This window comes from Parasteatoda tepidariorum, chromosome 1 (genome assembly GCF_043381705.1).
Source record: "Parasteatoda tepidariorum isolate YZ-2023 chromosome 1, CAS_Ptep_4.0, whole genome shotgun sequence".
Classification (NCBI taxonomy): Eukaryota; Metazoa; Arthropoda; class Arachnida; order Araneae; family Theridiidae; genus Parasteatoda; species Parasteatoda tepidariorum.
In genome coordinates this window covers 70828042-70849052 of record NC_092204.1, presented here as the reverse complement: position 1 = coordinate 70849052, position 21011 = coordinate 70828042, and the positions used below count along the sequence as shown (strand labels likewise).

The 21011-nt window shown below is 28.5% G+C and overlaps 2 protein-coding genes across 2 annotated transcripts in view; one reads left to right on the top strand and one right to left on the bottom strand.

Annotated features, from left to right (window-relative positions):
- Positions 1 to 9257, top strand: part of LOC107450897 (granny smith) — a 19363-nt gene extending 10106 nt beyond the window's left edge. The window contains exons 5-12 of the mRNA XM_016066830.3: positions 1684 to 1765; positions 2453 to 2595; positions 3638 to 3715; positions 5641 to 5741; positions 7241 to 7295; positions 7930 to 8175; positions 8743 to 8853; positions 8935 to 9257. Of these exons, the coding sequence (XP_015922316.1) occupies positions 1684 to 1765; positions 2453 to 2595; positions 3638 to 3715; positions 5641 to 5741; positions 7241 to 7295; positions 7930 to 8175; positions 8743 to 8853; positions 8935 to 9069 (951 nt within the window). The 3' untranslated portion in view covers positions 9070 to 9257. The remainder of the gene's footprint in view (positions 1 to 1683; positions 1766 to 2452; positions 2596 to 3637; positions 3716 to 5640; positions 5742 to 7240; positions 7296 to 7929; positions 8176 to 8742; positions 8854 to 8934) is intronic.
- Positions 9258 to 10215: 958 nt separating this feature from the next.
- Positions 10216 to 21011, bottom strand: part of LOC107450911 (coactosin-like protein) — a 34302-nt gene continuing 23506 nt past the window's right edge. The window contains exons 2-4 of the mRNA XM_016066857.3: positions 15693 to 15775; positions 12591 to 12748; positions 10216 to 10475 (exon numbers count right to left, since the gene is read on the bottom strand). Of these exons, the coding sequence (XP_015922343.1) occupies positions 10362 to 10475; positions 12591 to 12748; positions 15693 to 15775 (355 nt within the window). The 3' untranslated portion in view covers positions 10216 to 10361. The remainder of the gene's footprint in view (positions 10476 to 12590; positions 12749 to 15692; positions 15776 to 21011) is intronic.

Below are 21011 nucleotides of genomic sequence, written 5' to 3'. Positions count from 1 at the left end.
TACTTAGATCACTTTCCGAAATCAAGAGAGAGCAATGGAAGTCTTATTTTTCAGTACTGCTATTATCGACTAACATTTATCGTCAAAACATTTTAGTTTAAAATGTTAAATTTTAGTCTATCTTTAACTAAAATTTAAGTCCTTGAGAATTTTATAATAAGTCTTAAAAAGTCCTTGAAAAGTACTTGAATTTTATTTTTATAGTAGAGCATGAACCCTGTAATTGTTTTAACAGTTCAACCACAGTCTATTTTCATATTTAGTTGCCTGCTTTAAAAGAAAACTATCATTTTACATCCTGGATGAATGATTCTAGGGACCTCTTGCAGGTTTCTTGCACTCACACCTACAAGTCTGCTGTATTTTGTAAGAGATTCTCTATTTCAGGCTTCATCTTCCACCCTTTGAACCGAAAATCTCTCGAATTTTGCTGATTGCAATCTTATGCATGATTCAGATTTGTCATTTAAAAATAATATATCTTTTATCATGAGATTTAAAAGTAATTGAAATAAAAAATGCATTATCAGATGTGTTAAATGTGATGAATATATCATATAATAATTTACTTTTGATTAAAATGTTTAGCATTAATAATAATTGTATTCTTGTTTCAAATTTATTGAAAAAATTGTCATCATTACATTACAAGAATACTGAACCAAATTACAAATTTTAATAGAAATTTAATTATAGGGACCATTCACTAATTTACATTTGTTATATGAATTTATAAAGGCTTTCTTAGTTTGCCTAATTTTCTACATGTCTTTATCAATTTAGCAGGACGAATAATATTAATCTTGTAAATAATTTTGTTGAATATAAATTTATAAATAATTTTTGTTCAAATTTTAAAAAATGCACCCAATAACTTTTTTTTAAATTTAAGTTAAACTAATTGTAATTTTTTGTGCAAAGAAAGTTCTTATTTTTTGTTGAAAACTTTTGATACACATCTTGAAAAAAAAGAATCTTGATTCAATTCAAGAAACATTTGGTTTTGCATCAAATATTCTCTTATGTATTTGGATATTTAAAGCCCAGTTACTGCTTGTTTGACCACTTACTTTAATAACAATATTTATTATTATTATCTGAGTGAATTCTACTCATGTTCTAATATATAAAGAGAGGATTGATTCTAAAAGATAGGCTTACTAAACAAATGGAATGTATGAAAATTATAATAAGCTATGAACTCATAGATTCCGCTTTTAGATTCAAAAAGAAAATTTTCTTTATATTTGTCACATGCATAAATGAACAATTGTTTTAAGATTTCTAAATGACGGAACTTTTAGCTAAGTTCAAATCTTATAATAAATAAGTTTTGCATTGTATTTATTATATATGTATGAGGACAACTATGGAGAGGACAGGACATTTTTTTATCCACATACACTTCCTATCAAAATATATTTTGAAATGAAATTTTTTAAAATCAAAAATACCTTTCAATTATTTTAAATTAAAATTTATAATTATATATAAATTTTTTAATAATTGATGTTGATTTATTTTGCAATGAGTTTTTATCAATTTTAAAGTAATTTGAGAAAGGTGTTGAGTGGAATGAACTAAAAAAAATTTGAATAGAATTTTTTTTAGTGATAATTACAAGAGTTTTAACTATTTTCAAAAGAAATAATCAGCTGTAATCTAAAGCCTTTCTCCTTTTAGGAAATAAAATTAGTTGCTGATAAATTAAGTGCCAAATTAGAAGTTATTCAAGGAGAAGAACTAGATAAGAGAGGTCTTGGAGGTAAATTTTAAAATTCTATGATGATTATTGATTTACTTTATAATGCTTTAGTTTTTGTTGTTCTTTAACTACTTCATATACAGCAACATCTGAATAAAGTTTATGAATTTATTAGTTTTCAAACAAAGAAGAATAACTTCAGGGCTCTTCTGGCAACCAATGCATTTAATCTACGAGCAAGTGGCTTGAGTTAAATTGCATTTCTGTCAAAGATGCAAGGTCTGTAGGGTTAAGAAAAAGCAGCTTATTCGCTTCTACTGCTTGATCTTATCAAAGCAGCACTGAGTTAGTCACTTGCGTACAAGGGCATTTCTCTGAGGTTTGTCTGTCAGCATGTTGTCCCCAGTTGATGAATAGAATTTTTGTATGTCGCTCAGATGTTAGTATTGACAACCTTATTGACATGATAATTCAAAGCAGCCTCAATAGCTATGAGTTTTGTCTAGAAAACTGAGCTGTAGTTAAGGTTTTGAACTTTTTGTGAACTTTTAAATAACTAATAAGATTAAAAATATGATACAATAAAAAGAATAAATTTAATTATTTGGGTAAATTTAAACAGTAAATTTAACAGTAAAACAGTAAAATTTAAACAGTGTGCAAATAATGCGAATTGGTTATAACTAATTATTGTATCTCTTTCCAATTAAAAAGAACTTTTTAAATTAGCTTGTTTTAATTGTTTAGGTATTTATTCTGTTGGAAGAGCTGCAGAGCACCCACCCGCACTAGCAGTTCTTAGTCATACTCCTCCAAATGCAAAAGAAACCATTGCTTGGGTTGGAAAAGGCATTGTTTATGATACAGGTGGTCTCTGCATAAAGTCTAGGGTAAAAACTTTTTTTATTTTTTTCATTTCAGTGTTTTGTTTGCTTTTTATTATTTTCAGTTACATAATTAACAAACATACCTGAATTTTTGTATGGGACTCATTTGTTAATTTAAAGTGAGGCTTTTTTTTTTTATTAAACTGTCATTAGTAATTTTTACCCCTGATTACTAAATTTGATTAATAATCTGATATATTAAGGTTTTGTACATGGATAAAAATCATATTAGAAAACTTAATAAGATGTCAGGAAGATTTAACTACTTTTTAAGTAAATATAATTGATTGATTTATTTGCTGTAGTATTTAAATAGACAAATTCAGGTTTTACTTTGTAACCAAATTTTAAAGTTAAACAAGAAGAATGTTAGAGTGCCCAGATTCAAAACTCAGTGAGGCTCATTTTGATATATAATGCTTTTGGCTTACAGTGATGACATTAAATGTGCCTTGATCATGGGTTAGAGTACCATCTCACAGTTCAAGAACAATATATATTCAATAAATTGAATATAAAATTGTTTTTAAACTATGAGATGGTACCCTCAATTATGTAATTGAGTTTTGATATTTATATTGAATATTCTTTTTTTTTATATACATCTTGCTTTAAAAGTTAAACATTAAGAGCTCCTTATTTACAAAAATGATCTAGTGTTATATGCTTTGGTAAGGTACCCACTTGAGATGTAGCACCAAAAAAAAAATTATTAAATGATGATCTAAAACGAAACTAAAATTGTACCTTCATTGTTTACAAATGCCTTTTTTTTATTTATTTTTTTACCTTTCCTTTTTTTTTTTTTTTTTCATCAAAAAGATATAGCAAAGATTCTGTTCAATCATTTCCAAAAATAATTTAAGTATTTCCATTAGTAGTAGTAGTAATATAATTCTAACCTATGTAATTTCTTACTGAGTAATAATTTCTTACTGAGTTACTGAGTATTATTTAACCATAGTAATTTATATATAATATACTACATGTATATATATATATTATAGATATGTATTTCAATAGAAATGTTTCAAATTTGTTTTAGTCTTCAATGACTGGAATGAAGAGGGATTGTGGTGGAGCAGCTGCCATTCTAGGAGCTTTTTATGTCACAGTTTCAATGGTACAGTTTATTTGATTAGTAACTTTGTTTTATCTTTTTAGTTAGATTGTCTGTTTCTCTCCAAGAAGAGGATGTAATACCACAGGAGAAACTTTTCATGGCAAATTTTGTTTAACCCCAAAAGTTTAGAAAAAGTGTGTTCAGGTTAACTTAGATTAAACCATGAAGTTTCAAGTGCTGAAAAAAAATGTTTTTTTAAAAAAAAATCAAAATGCAAACAAATTAATGCAGGATTACTTGTCCACATTTTCATATTTTGAAGAAAGAAAAAGTTCGTCACAATTTGAAACTTCATGATTTACTCTAGGACTAAACTCATTTTTTTTTAATATATATATTTAAAATTTTAAATTATTTATGTAAGTGAAAGAGAATTTGCTATGAAGTGCTCCTTTGGTATAGCAATCCTCTTAATATTTGGTATTATTCAACAGAGCTATACAATTATTTTATAGCTTGACTCACTTTCCCTTTTTTTTAACTACCCCATTCTTTTTAAGTTATGTTTTTTTTATTTTTATATATATATATATTACTGTCATGCAACAATCCATAGTAGATAGTTCGTGCTAATCTTGTTTATTAATTGTTTTTTGTTTAAACAGTAAAAGAAATAGTATGACCTTAATTTTTTATTAATTTATCTCATTGCATCTGGACACTTATGCTGTGTAATGAAATGTATACTCTATAATGAAACTTCTAATACTTATCTTCTTAAAACAATATCCTCCGTAGTATTTTCAACACTAATTTCATAGAAGTATTGGAACATACATCTATTTTTATATTTAAGCATGCCAGCTGGGCTTTGTATATTTATCTTCTTACACAAGCTCACCCGTTTATGTGTTCATATTGTTCTTGCTGCCCTTGTCAGCATTGATCTGAATCCGCAGCATTATTATTGTTCTAATTAGCTGGGTACAAATCATACGCACACACACTGCTTAAAAGCTACCCTTGTTCATTCACTTTCACTATCTCACTGTTTTTTCAGTTCCATATTGGTATTCTGTATTAGCCTCCTTTTTTTTATTCCTGTTTAGACATGGTAGTTCTCTACACTTATGCTATTTAGTGAAAATAACTGTTCTAAGCATGCTATTTTTCTTTAATATCTTCATCTTTATTACATTTAATTTTAAATGTTACTTGCGCATATTAGCATTCATGTCTATAATTTTGTCAGTTACCTAATTGAAAGTAGCACATGGTTTTATCTAAATTAGTCCAGTATTTATTTGTTGAGTTGTTTGTGATATGTTCACAATAGCGATCTCTTGTTTCAATGCCCTCCTTCGATTAAACACAAGTGCTAAATATTTGGCCCGAAAATCCCCCCCCCCACATCAATATGGACTGATAACAGCTCAGTTTCATTAGACAAATGAACTTGATTCTGTTTGTTCCTCTGGCCATGCCTGTAGACCTTTCTTCGAGAGCTTATAGCTGTGCCATGTGTGCGTGCCCTTCTTCATTTGGGCAGCTAGCTAAGGTCATTAAATCAGTTATCAAATGTAATATATTATATAAATAACAGTTTATGAAAAAATAAGTTTTTTAAAAAAAATTATTAAGACTTTGCTGTCAACTCTATTGAACTTATCTAACCTTGTGATCTGTGTTTAATAATCCAGAATGTGTGATAATTATATTACGTCATAGCAGCCTAAATGTTTTAATACTTAAATCTTAATACAGGTGTATCTGATAAAAAATAAGTTTCGCTATACTTGATCGATTGTCTAATGAATCCGTAATTTTCTAACAAATCTGATCATTTGTAGTTACTTTAAATAATTCAAATTTTTACTGTACATAATATTTTAATAAAATATTATTTTATAAGACTCTTGTGTAAGTTTGTGTGTTTTTACATTTTACTTCAAAAATAATCTACAAGTATTTTTCTTTCATTCAAGGGCTTCAAAGAAAATCTTCATGCCATTTTTTGTCTTGCAGAAAATGCTGTGGGTCCCAAATCCACTAGACCTGACGATATAATTACCATGTATTCTGGAAAGTAAGTTTAAATCCCAAATTACCTTTGAGGAATAGGATTCCTTAATAAACTCAAGAGTCACAAAATGATTATAGTTAATTTTCTAATCTGACTGTTTTGTAGATAGCTGATTAGCATTAATATAAGATAGTATATTATTTACAATTACCTGCCACCCTTCCAATTCAAAATCTGCATTTATTTTTGAATGACTGGGAATTTTTGAGTTCATATCGAACTATACACTTTAGATTCGAAATATGCCATTAGTTGAATAAATAATCTCAAGAAACTAAAGCGATAAGATATTACATAATTAAAAATTTCATTCACTTCAAAAATATTTCCAATTTGTATATTTTTTAATCAAGTAATGCCATTAGTAGGTAAATCAAATTATTAATTAATTATTTTTAATTTATAAATAGATATTAATATGATAATTATTTTAAAACTTTTACATAACTGTTTCCTTTTATTAATGTTAAATTATCTTGCAAAAAAATATTTTGAGTTCTTTTTACAATTATTTTATGCAAACACTGTTTTATCTACATTAGCATTTCAACAACTTCTTTCTATTCATTAATTTATAAATAATTATATAGTTAATGACCCATTTTAGGATGCCTCTGTTACATTATCCTGCAATGAAAAATTAGTTATTTATGTAAATAACTTTACATCTTGGACAACTATTACTCTAATTCTTTTAACTATAAATGTTATATGCCTGAATTATGAAATTATTTAAAGTATTTTGAATCTTTTAAAATATATTCCATATAGGCTAAATATTTTTAAAAAATTATTGAAATAAGTTATGTTAATTTAATTATATTATAAAATTGTTGAAATGATTGTAATAATATTAAGAGAAAAACTGAACATTGATTGTCGCAGCTCTGATTTTAATGCTTTGATTAAAATATTTTAACACCCAAAGAAATTCAGTAAAAGGAGTAAAATCTTATAATAATCCAAATGGATCGAAAATTAATTTGTAGCAAGGTCAATTTAGTTGAAAAAGTTCATTTAATTTTAATATTTCTAGCAAGGCAAAATAAGAAGTATGTAAAGTTTTTTTGTTCTATATATATATATATATATATATATATATTTACTATTTTATTTATTATATCTTTTGCTATTATGCTATTTGCCTGTTAAATTTTTCATAATTCCCATAACACAGAAAATAGCACTTAAACATTAATATTGTTAGTTAATCAATTTTACAGTTTACAAAGTAGTTTTTCTATCTTTATAAAATGTTCTTTAATTTATTTTTTGTAATATGCTAACATTTCATCCTTGACTGGCATCATGAACATGTGATTAGTTTTGTTATATATTGATTTAAAATCAACATCGGAATGGTTTTCAAACCATTTTTGAGCCAAATGATCATAATAGACCATTTTTTTTATTTTGTTTACAAAATTTTGAATGATTGTAATGTATTAATAAATTAGCTATATTCAGTTGATGTGAGGTTGCTATAAAATTTCTATTTTTAGGACTGTAGAGGTAAATAATACTGATGCTGAAGGTCGCCTTGTTTTAGGAGATGGGGTAAGTGTTTTTTAAATTACTTTGGACAAAATACAATTGAAACTGATTTTATTATATGGGAACAAAATTAGATGTGTAACTGTGATATAAAATTTTATCTGTAGGCACATTTTTTAATTACAGTAGTTATTAGTGTCTGAATTTAGCCTACCTGTTCATTAAAGGGGAAAAAAAGTTGTGATAAATTGGTAGATTTTAATGGGGAAACAAATTTTTTTGTTATTTCAAAAGGAACCAGGCTTTAAATTTCTTCATGTTTTAATTGGGTTTGGTACTTAATGTTTAAGTTTTTTGAAATTAAACCATTTCTAAAAACTTGCATTTCAAAATGTTTTGGTTGATATGTCATGTAAAATTACGCAAAACAATCGTAACATAAATAAAAGGCCTTTAAAAAACAGATTTTTTTTTTATCCCTAAAATTATATAATATATTTTACATACTTCATTCTACTTTTTTTTTTCTTGTGAGTGAATCACTATAGTTTATAATCCCATTATTTTGTACTTTCAATATTAAGTCATAAATCATCAATGATCTGGCTTAATGCTAATGTTTTTTTATGATATTCAAATGAAGTTGTAGTAAATATTTTGAACTTGGTTTTAAGTAAGTGGATTTTAAATTTTGTAGGTATTTTATGCTAAAAAAGATTTATGTGCTACAACTATATTAGACATGGCAACTTTAACTGGCGCTCAAGGAATATCGACAGGTAAATACCATGCTGCATTATTAACAAATAGTGAAGAATGGGAAAAGGCCACTGTTCGAGCTGGAAAAAATTCTGGAGATCTAATCCATCCTCTTCCCTATACACCTGAGATTCATTTTAATGAATTTCATAGCTGCATGGCTGACATGAAAAATGCTGTAGCGGTAAGGCTTTTGTAATTTTAATTAACTTTCTTAAAAATTGTTTTGTCTCTTATGTTAACACTAGATTGCCCAAGGAAGTCATTTTGACTGATTTTTAATTTCAATTAGAAAAACAATGATGACACAATTTCTTAGAATTTTATGACTTTTTGTACAACATATAATTTTATTATTGTTAATATTTATTCTTTCGGGCAATATAGGTGTTTCTAGTGTTAATCAACTGACATTTCAGAACATTCTTATAGCATCTAATTTATATCAAATTAGTCTTTCATGAAAAATTTATAATTTTACACCCATTTGTGAATAGCATCCTTTTATAATGTTTTTTTTTTTTTTTAAGTGGTGATACAAGTATTCTATTATTAAGTGTTTTCCAGAAACAATGTAGTTCTATAATACCACTGAATATTAATAATGTATGATTAAGATTTTAAAGTAAAGTACTGTTTTTTTTTAATGAAAAATTAATTTACAAAAAATACAAGCTAGCAAATAAAAAAAGTTCTTCTGAAAAGTTCATGCTTTCTCTTTATTTAAATAAAGTTATTGTTTCTATTTTAGGATGCAAGTAATGCTGCTTCAGCATGTGCAGGTCTTTTTATTGGTTCACACATTGGATTTGATTTTGATGGAAATTGGATTCACATTGATATGTCCAAAGTTTCATATTCAGTAAGTGTTTCTCATCATTTCTATAGCCATAAAACTGCTTTACACTTCTAATTGTACATATATTTTAATGATTGTTAATAGGGTGAAAGGGCCACAGGATATGGAGTTGCTTTGTTATCAACTTTATTTGCTACTGCATCAGACTGCCAAATGTTACAAACATTAGCACCACAATTTGGAGATGAAGACAAATCCATTTTTCAAGCTAGAAAATGATAAATGAATATCAAATATCCTAGAGCCTTCCAGATAATCAATTCCAATGAACAATTTTTAGTAATTTTCAATTATTGCAAAGCTTCATCTGTTGTAAGACTGTTGCTTAATATAATTTGCTATTTTTCATGTTGAAATTTCAACTGTGAAAACTAATTTTTATAAATAATAAAGTATTTCTCAAAATATTTTGTTTTGATGTTGCATTTCTATCATGAATGCTAAGAGTGTCAACAATCACATAATTTCTTTGGTGTATGCGAGAAATATTCCTTAAGGCCTGGTTTCTTAGTACAGGACGCCGTCAGCTGGAAATCAGCGCTAACCTCTGATTGGTCCATTTGTGAGTTTGATAGCATACGTCATCGAACGCTCATCTTGAACTACAACTGCCGTCCAACTCAACTGCAGTTGGATTACAACGTGACGTTAACCACAGAAGCAATGGAGGACAACATCCAACAGCACATTGAAATCAGACAAGATTTTGATTTTGACATTAAACATAGCTTCTCTTAGCTCAGCTATAATGTGTTTTTTCTTGGACAAAGTCATTATTTGTTCTCTAAAACACTGGTCGACAATAACAAATTCAAAATAAATATTTGTTTACGTTATTAACGCATGCGCAATGAGAGATAATGTCTGCTCACGCTGAGCTAACAAAAAAAGTATTTTTCTGGCGTCAGCTCTACTTCAACTTTCCGCTGACGCCCAGATAAGGCGCTAGTTCTAAGAAACCAGACCTTTACTAAATATCAATTGATAGTGAATGTTCTATCAAAATTATCATTTCAGTGATCCTAAGTATGGAAATATAGTTCTAAATAATATTGCCATAATATTTGATAGTATTTTGGCATATCCGTAAATATGTATAAGAGAAAACCCAGGAAATGAAAATTTTCCCATAAGCTGCCTTTTACTAACATAGGTATCAGATTGTGATGATGATTATAAATTATTTAACTGAAAATAATTAAAATCAAGCGATAATTTAAATTTTTGCAAATTTTTATTAGCCTTAAACCATACAGTTTAGGCGTAATCTTTGAAATATTTGATGTTCATTTTTATAAAAAATATTATTGAGAGCGATATATAGAGTTTTACTTCTTACCCTAGAATTAAACGATAAAGAAGCAATTTGTTAAGTATATAACGCGCTTTATTCCAGAAAGTTCTGAATAGATTACAAACATTCTGATGACAAAATTATACAGTTATATAAATCTTACAGACAGCTCATTAAACAAATTTGAAAACGGATACAAAATACAAAAGGTCCAGCCTCAACTTCTCGTACCAGTTCCATAATTTGCTCCCCCAACTTTGTCCACTGCCATTCTCAGATATTCGTCTGAAAGCTCATCTGGAGATTCTATCTGCAATTCTACAGCGAAATTCTGTAATATAGAGAAATATCTTATATTAATTTTTGTGGATTCTTGTAACAGATATACATAAAATTTAACTTATATCTACCCAGAGTCTCAAAAATGTTACTGAATAAGAATTGTAAGTATTTCTGTGCTCTACTTAGGAAACTAGTTTTTCTTTCCCCATCTCAAAAGGAGATAAAAGTTTGTCAACAGATGGTGTTGTTAACTTAAAGAAAATTATAAAACAATGTTTTTACAATCACCAATGTAGTCTGAGGACAAAGTTTTCAGACACCAATACAAATATTTAAGTTAGAATGGTCTGACATTGTTTCACGGTTTTTTTAAATTAGGAGCACCACCTGTTGAAGAATGTTAACAAATTTTGAAATTTAATGAGAACAAAAATTCAGAACACCAGAAAAAGTCACCATATTTCTGTAATTTTTTAAACCAGTCATTTTCGGAATGCTCTGTTGATGATTCTAATATTAACAGTCGTAGTCCAAGACCCTTATTTGGTAGGTTTATTAGATCCACAACTTTATGATGCTATTAAAATCAAGATTATGACTTTTCGCTATGTGTGTGTATATATATAAGGTGTTCTCCTATGACTGTCTTTAATTTTATATAGTTTTGGACTCCTTATAGGAAGAAAAAAAAAAGGATTCCAAAATAGTAAGTATATTAGGGGTCTATATTGAAGTAAGAAAGAACAAAAATGTTTTTCAATTTTGACCAATCCCTATTAAAGTTTGTAAAAGCAGAGAAAAGATTAGTATTGAGACAAAAGCAGTTTATTAGAGAATGTGGCTTAATGGTTGTTTCTAGCAAAAGGGCAAGTGCTTTCCTATTCCAACTACACAAATAAAATTGGTTTTTGATTATTTTAATATCTCCTTTGCTTTCCGGGATCTGAATGATATGAGTGTAGTGACAAAATAAATAAATAAAATAATTTATGATGGAATGAATCTTCACAAACTAAGTTGAAATTCTGAAAGGTACAAAATTGGACATAATTTTGTTTCTCTAATTTAATTCTTTTTTAGACAAGATTAGATTCTCGAATCTTAAAATTTGGTTACAGTTAAAAGTGTGAGCCCCTTAATGTTACATTTAATTTTTATGTATTTTGTCATTCAAAAGAATCTCATCTTAAGGTAATTTAATAATGGTTAATTTGAAAGATATACAAATATTTACATAATTTTTAATGACATATTAGCAGACAATATTCAAAATTTGAACAAAAAAATTTAAAATACAACTTTTTAAAAAATTTCATTACTCTAAAACTATTTAGCCGTTTTCACTCTAATTTTTTATTTTGTTATTTAAAATTTAGTTTCAAATGAAATAACAATTTATAAAACTTACATTTAAATAAAGTTTTGACAGTTAACAAATAAAACTTATAGGAAATGAATTTTTCATAAAATTATCTTGCATAAAATTATAAAATTCATCTAACCAAAGTACCCAAAAAGAGAACGAAAAAAGCAAAAATGAATCTGCAGACAAAATTGAATGAACAAAATAAATATGCATAACAATATAGAGAGTATTTCCAGGTAGGTTATATTCAAATCGGTGGAAAAAAGATGTGTTTATTCAGAAAAAAGCTTTTTGTTTCTGACTTAGTAACTTAAAGCATTTGGATTAATTAATAGGCATATTTAAGGCCAGAGCCACGAATTTTAAAGACAGTTTTTTAAAACTTTAGAAGTTTTTCTACAATTTCATCTGTTTTATGCGAAAAAATTTCTTGTTTAATTTAACATAATTTCTAGTTGAGGAATAATTTATAAGCTTGAAATTTCTAGTTGAGGAATAATTGATTGTACAGTGGTTATATGCCCCCTTAATAATTAGAAATATCTCTAAGTCCGTCTCAATATTTCAAGGAAATAAAATTTTCATGAACCATTATTGATTAAAACTCAAAGATAAAACAAGATAGAGATAAAAATAATTAATCTTTTTGCAGATATTTAGCCCATAGAAAAAAAAATTATGTTGGAGAATTATTGTGACTCTGTATTTTAATATAATCGCAGGCAAAAATTGGATCCCTGCGATGCTTATGCCTGAAATGTATGATAGTTTAAAAAATGTTTATTTGTAGTAATTCACCTGTATGACTTGTTTTACTAGAGCTTTATCAATGGAGACTCTCGCCCTTTTGAGCGTGCTGACATTGGCACCAACCCATGTAAGAAGGACGAATTTCTTTCTCTTGCTCATTTCATCACCGGCCAGAACACGAACGAATGCAAAGGCACGATCATCATCTAAAAAGAAAATGACAATTTCTAAAAAATATTCGAAGAATTAAATTCAATAGCTCTAAATTTAAAAACGATAAACATCAGATATGTGTCAGGACTCTAGAAAATGCCGCATAAGTAGTTAAACTTACAAATGAAATTTAAAAAACAGGTAAAGCAATGAGGAATTAAATACTACTTTATCGTGTTTCAGTATTTCACTGGCGAGATGATTTAAAAATGTACTTTTTTAATGGCTAAAAAAACACATATCCAAAGAATTTGCGCTGTTGTGAGAGAGCTGCTGACAACGTAATTACTGACACTTGCTGAAAACGTAATTAATATTTACCTGGTGTGCTACACATTTAAAAAAAAAAAAGTTATAGTTATTAACGTTCTTAATTACTTATTTTGGAAATATTTAGCTTAAAAGAAACTATAAATATCAATGAAAACAAATTGTTTAACTTTTTAAAACATTTCACTTCGTCAAACTTCAACAGGTTTATGTATATAGGGAGCCTCTGTTGGAGAGTAAGTAAATAAGAGCCTAGCATGTTTTATTAAACAAAAGATTAAATTTTATGAATAAAAATTAAGACAAATACAAATTTTCGTTTAAAGCAAATTTGAGGGCGTTGCTTTAAGAGTAAGTTAAAATTCGAAGAGTAAATGATGCAAGGATTACATCAAGATTGGAAAAGCACTTCTGTTCTGTAATACGATTTAGAAAGATCATAAATAGAAATATACATGCCACATTCATTGTGTTCTAGGGTATAATACATATGTGTTGAGGTTTTTTTTTTCCAGAACATTTAAAGATAAATAATTATGGGGGGACACATCTGTGTGGCTAAATAAGATCTCTTTAGTCCCCAAGGAGTACAATCAAAATCAACTTATAAAAAATAAAATAATACCCGTTCAAAAACGTTTCTAGGAAATAAACTCAAAATACTTGCAATGAAATATTCTCAGGAATTTCATTCTAATTTTGAAAAAATAAATAAACGAACCCCTATACTGTTTAGTTGGGTTACAATCTTAAATCATATTATTCAAACTCTTTCACCAAACATCGAACATCTGGTCGGTAGGGCGCTGGGCCCATATCCAAGAGGTCGTGGGTTCGATCCTCGCCGGCCGATAGTAAATGGTGGCTGATGCACGTTAAATCTGTCGAGTCTCAAAGTCCTCCATGTTCCCACAACAAATCAATACCTCTGGGGGTACTGATCCAGGAGTTTCCTTGTCTTCTGGATTGGTTCAAAATTACAAGGCTACGGAGTTGAACGTTAGTAGTCGTAAACCCATGAAATTGGGTCGGCTGTTCAACGACGGTTATAAAATAAAATGATTATGTAAATTTTGCCATAATTTAAATATGCAGAATAAAAATAAAATTGTCATGCAAAGTAATTAGGTTCTACATTTTGCAATTAAAAAATAAATTTGAACACTCAGTCATAACAGTGGTGTTTCATATTTGGCAACTTTTTGCACAATTTATACTTTTCCCAGCACTGCATAAGTAAAATGTGGATTAAATTTCATTAATTTCTGACAATTGAATTGAGGGGGTATGTAAAACTTTTATGAAAATAAGTATTTTGTTAGTTTTTGAATATCAATCACCGATTATCAAATACCGAATAATTTTTCAGAATGCCTAAAGAGAATCCAACAATTTGGAAGAAATTAAAACAATGCTTTCACATTTGACAGTTCCCGCCCCCCCCCCTCGAAAGTGCAGATTTGTAACATACCCCCTTTTAACATTGACAGCTTCAATTCTTTCATAGTGTTGCAATAGATTTTTAAACATTGTATGAGCCGCGGTTGCTCAAGGAATATAGCTTTCGTCTCCCAGTGAGGTGAGCCTCCCGATTCGCAGTGCTGAACTAAAATATCCTCAGTGGTAGACGGATCATGGGTTAGAATTCCCATGCTTTCCCTCTCCATGTAAGGCAAATGCGGTTTAGATTCGTCAAAAAGTCCTCCACGAAAGCTAGTTTGTTCCAATGCTTGATCCAGGGTTTCACTTGTCTGTTATATTCTTTTCTGTCATTGTTATATTGATATCACTATCTACATGATAATGTTTAAACCTAACCATTTTTCTTAGGTTACCATTGTAATATCATCTACAATATTTTAAGTGTATAAAGGTTATATAGTTCATTATGAGATGTTGAATAAGACCAACGTGGAAAGAGCGAAGGAAGCTATTTAAAATGAATTGTGTACAAAATTTCTTGATTTTGGCGAGAAAAGGAGGGATCCGCCAAGTATTTCCAAAGAGAAGTTTAAATTAGTAAAACCCGAAATAATCAGTTTCTAAAATGATTTTCAAAAATAATAAATAAAAACTCACCTCTCGTCAAGTATTTGTTTAAAAACTGGGCTGGAGAAATGTCCTCAATTTAAGAATTCTCCTTTGAAGTTGCTTAACCAGAACACAAGATTTCTTCCTTGACAAAAATCTTGTATAAGCAATCAGATCAAGTCATAAATTCTGATCGCAAAAGGTATAACCTTTTTTCATATTACCATTTTTTTATATCACTATTCTTTTATATATTACTTATTCACTTTGCTACATTAATGTGTATTCATTAATACTTTCTTCTTAGAATTACCGTTTAATACTGAATTAAATTACGTACCAACGCAAATCTATACATTTCTGTAAGGTAGTAATATTCGAACTAGTAAATATTCGAATTTCTACACATACCTTTATAATACTTTCAGATTGTAATAGTAGAAAAATGATATAATTTTCTAAGAGAACTTATTTAAGAACGAAAAACTCCTTAGAAAGAATTAAGTTTAAAAAGTAATCAAATGATCAATATTTCTGAAGGTTTAAAAGTGTGAATTTCGGTTAAATGTTGTTGTTTTTATCGAGTGTATTTTAGGTACGCTTAATTCATCTTGAAGAAAATTATGAAATGCGTACCTGATAAGAGCTGTTTTAGATCGTCTATATTTTCACCGGAACCATCGTGAATGATTTGAGCTCCTTTATATCTGAATAATGCCCTGAAAAGAATAAATGAATCGTAAATTAAAATTTAAGTTTTATAATTAACTAGCTGTACCCTGCGTGCGTTGCAACGCTTTCAATTTGAATTTGAATTTTGTATTTAAGTGTGTAAATGACATTTGCGATTATGATTTGAAATGCAAATTTTATTTAATGGTGAAAAAAAGCAGTTAATTCTCTAGGATATCATTAGTGCATTTTCAAACAGACATGTATGGTGATGCACACGGAGCATGAAACATATTTTGGACAATGATCTGAAATAAGACTGGATCTATGGTGACATCAAGAATTTCTGCTGATATCTGATCAGTTTTAGAAGGTGGTTTTTTTTCAATAAGCCAAATTAGAATGTGTGCCTGAGGCAATCCTCGTTTTTGCCATTCAATAGAGTACACCCAACACCGTGTCTCTCTAAAAACATGACGCTTCACAATGAAATCAAGTAAAGATTATCATTTTTGTTTGAACACACGTGCTGTAATATCATGACGATCCGATGATGATTGTCCTGGTAACAAAATATCTCTAATTTCAACCCAAGCAGAATTGCACGTAAATGTAATAAATAAATCTAGGAGCCCATATGCGAGAACATATGTCATTGCATCCTGTGAGTATTCATACATGTGCCTTGGAGTCCAAGGCACATGTATGAATACTCAGACATGTATGAATACTACATTTGCAGGGAGTCCAAGTTTTTCTCCCTGCAAATGTAGTCGGCAATATAATCATTTTCCCCACATCATTAGGATTAACGTTACCATCATTAATTATTGCATCCCGTAAATGAATGCATTCTTCTGAACGTAATTTGGTTTGATTTAATTTAATATACAGTAGGCGTTCAGTTTCAATTTTCGCATACATATCGACAATGTATTGATGAACTAATTGTCGACATTTTAAAGTATGATTATCAGCGTTTTGGCAATCATTAATCTATATGCATAAAAACTTATTGCACTTGCTTTCTTATTGGTTTTCTCGCCTGTTTGCGGACTTCTTAATTTTATGTTAAAATAATATCCCTCCTCTCCTCACCAAAATAAAATAGGATATTGCAATGCATCATATGATCGATACGTTTCTGAGAACTCTTTGAACGTCACGATTTCTGCGATGAAGAACTGTATCGCGGGAGGTAAATTCTTCGCCAACTATAACAATAGCCACTTCATCCAATGTTGGCGCATTGTATTTTTCTTTGTGGTGGCCTACAGGTGTTTTTTCAGCTCTAATAACAACTTTGTAAATATCGGATGACATTTAGTCTAGGGCAATTGTGAACAGCCTAATTAACTGATTATGTTGATCGAAAAATTTTTGTAATACGGTAACAATTTTTCGTTTAGTGCCATTGTTTACCTGACAACGTTGATTGACTTGATCATTTGTGTTATCCATGAAATAAATTTGTAGAAATTTATGATCTGCGTTAGGCATTGAAAGAAGTGATCCTTGCACGATGATAAATTTGGCCTTGCACTTTGAATGTTGGGATGTAATTCTCGTTCAGGATACGTGTAGCACCGAATAAAGTCATTTAGAAACACGAATTGTACCGGCGTATATGCGCCAAAAAATGTTTCGATTGGTTTGTTTGACCTGATACGAAGGTTGATAATGTCTCGGCAGGCGACGTAAAATCTTGTAGTTTCTGTATGCTTCTAGAACAGCAAATTTCAGCTGTTTCATTTTTAAATTTGAGAGCATTACAAAACATACATAATTGATATATTTCTCCGATGATGACACTTGGGGGAAGACTATAGTTTGTTGTCGGATCATAGTGAAATGCACTGAAATTCAAATCAGAGTATTGGCAGCGTCTGAATAGCGAAATGCGTTCTCGGTCGGTTTTCATTCTTGCTTCCCGTTGCTCTGATGTTTCCGACGAACGGGCTTGTGTAGTTCGTAGTTGATTTGTTGACAGTCTTCTTTCCTGTTGCTCAGACGTTTCTAAGGAACGGGCAAAAGCATTCTGTTCTCGATTAGTTTCAAGTCTTTTTCCCGTTGCTCCGATGTTTCTGAAACACGGGTAGTTCTCTTTTTGCGCGCTTGAGATGTCGACCGACTAAGAGCGATTTGCTTAGGCGGCATATTTTTGCAAATATTCTTTCTGACAACGAAAAAGAAATGTAAAAGTTGGCAGTGGTCGCAAATTTGCTAAATCGAAATATCACATACATATTTTAAATAATAAAAAGAGCAATAAAAATGAGATGAATAAGAAATATGAAAATTATAAGATTTAAAACAAAAATCAATTTTATAAATGAAAGAAATAAAATGGATGAATTCGAAAACTTTGCATAAATAAACAAACAAACTAATAGTTTTCAAATGACAACTGTCACAGCACTGAAATCTTCGAAAAGTATATTTAATTTTGCTAACCTAAAATTACGTACTAAATATAAATATTTCTGAAAACGTGCAATTTGAATGAAATTTGCTTTTGTCTTTATATTTATTAAACAGTTTTCACAGTACTGAATCCGTGATACGACCAACAATTAAGAAATCTATTCTCGTTGATTTTACTTGCTTGTGCTCACCTGACATAAAGAAAAGCGCGAATTAAAAATTAAAGTATATGCAATTTACTTTAATTTACTTTTCTAAATGAATAGAGTTATAAGATAGAAAATATCACTGTTGTTATCTTCAAGATATTTGAAAATTGAATCGTTTATAGCAAAATTTAAAACAATGGCTAGCTTTTAACCAATCAGAAAATTCCATTTCGACTTTCACTGATATCGCTGGAACGGTTTATCGCACGGGATAAAAAGTATCCTATGTCCTTCTCCTGGCTCTAAACTACCTCCCTGCCAATTTTCAGCTAAATCGGTTCAGCCGTTCTTGAGTTATAAGTGAAGTAACTAACACGACTTTCTTTTATATATATAGATTGGAAAAACATTATCAATATCAAAATTAATCTTATACGAAAGTCTCACAAGTTCAATTGAATAGGTAAGTCTAATGAAAACAAATTAGAAGCATCACGTAATTACGCGGGGTCTAAATTTTTTAAAAAAAAATAAACAAACGTTTACCTTTTAAGACAATCTTCTTTAAGACTCGTAGTAGTAAATATATTAGTAGTTATATGCGTTTATAATTTTATTAATATTCACATAAATTAATGTGGTAAATGTTGCTTATGATACCGTTACTTAAATGTTACTTATGTTAATGAAAAAAACTTTTATTGATCCTTTTTTTAAAAATTTAATCTGCTTAATTGCTTTCAGTTCTTTTATATTAGTATTTTATGACTACTGTAAACTATGTAACGTTATTTGTTTTAAGCCTTAAGCTTATTCGATACAAAATAAATACACTTAAGAATAGAATTTAAAATATTAAAAAATTATCCATATGCTTTTTTTTTTTTAAAAAAGGGGAAAAAATTAAGTACATAGACAAAGGAAACAAAAATATTAAGAGAGAAAATAAGTGTCTTATGAACAGCAGCTTAAAAATTCATTCAGACATTTTAATGCTATATTTATAAAGTACTACACATTATAAAAAGTATATAAAAACAACAAAGAAACTTAAAGATAAAATCTTAAAAAACTTTTATTTAAAATACAGAAATAAAGCAATTTTTACTGATAAGTCCCTGCAACAAACATGCCAGACTTAATCATATAGTAGACATTTGAAAAAAATAAAAGTTTTAGTAATATAAATAGCTTCTTGATCGGGTAAGAAACGTTTAGATACGTTAGAACGCACAGTTCCTTATCTCACAAATTTATTCTTTTCTTTTTCCCCATACTTCATCTTTCGTGATCATCGATCCATGAAAAATTATTAACTCCTTATTTTTCTACTTTAGTAAAGGTGAAAATGCCTCTTTTTCAAGTTCAGGAAATGTTTCCGCGGTTTTACATTTCAGTAAACAGTATTTAAATCCTATTTGTATACAGCAAACCTCGCTAGTTTCTAAGTTTATAGAACTTTAGTTTACAGGAAGAAAAAAAAATCTTTTGACAGAAAAAAGCAAATATACAAGGTGATTAAAAAAATAACGCAAAATAGCTAATTAATCCATAGTAGCTTAATCATATAGTTAATTAGTTGTTAGTAAACCGCACTATGTTAGTATTGTGCACTAATTGATTATACAGAAAATATGTGTAAAGCTTTGGTATTTGTGAATTATTGAGCATGAACTACGATTTTATTAAATTTTAAATTTTCTCTTTTTGTAAATTTTTAGATTTTACTGTTTCACATTTACTTCAAAATGTTCTGAGGTTATAAAAAATTTCAATAATTCAAAACTTAAAATAAGCAATTGATCATTTATTTAAACAGAAAAATGTAATTAGATTCATAAAATAGGAAAAATGAACGAAAATAAGGGTTTAAGAAAAATCTAAAATTTGAAAGCAATCAACTTAAGACGCAGAGGAAGAATCAAAAAGATGGTTATAAAATCTAATAATAAATGTAATAGATCTAATAATAAATTTTAAGGCTGTAGTACTATAAAAAAAAGAATTCAAACAATTAGTAAATATTGTTATTAAAACTGTTATAGAATTGTGAGCTTAATGTTTAGAAAAATACAAAATCTATTTCAAATGTTTTACATTTTTCTACTATAATTCGATACCTCTTTCTTTTTAATTTGATAATGAACATTTTATGGAAAAATTATTTTTTACATGAAAATTGTTAGGAATTAAACTTTCTGCAGCATCTGCCTTTTAACCAGCTGAGAATAATCTGTTTAAGAGACTTCAGTTGCATTATTCAATTGCATATGCATTATTTATATGCTTTTTGAATTTTACACGAGTATAAAAATTTTTTTGCTAAAAATTTTTTTTTAAAAATAACTAATAAGCTAAACCAAAACTTTGAAAGTACGGATAAAAAAAATCACTTCCTTATAACGAACTAGTAAAAACTAACAATAAAAACATACTTTTTTATGAAAACAATTTTAATTGAAATAAATTGTCAAAAAAAAAAACTATATATCAGCAGTTTTAACCCCACAACTTCATGTTTTGATGCTATATTTCATATAAACTTATTAATTTAAAATTCCAAATATAATGGAAACTAAGAAAAATAAAATTCTAACTTTAAAAAGGCATTTGATGAGAAAATTCAAGTTAGGTAAACAAATGAAACACTTTTTTTTTAAAGTGTTAGTTTTGAAGTTATATTTTCTAATAAAGTCAGTTGTGTTTTGAA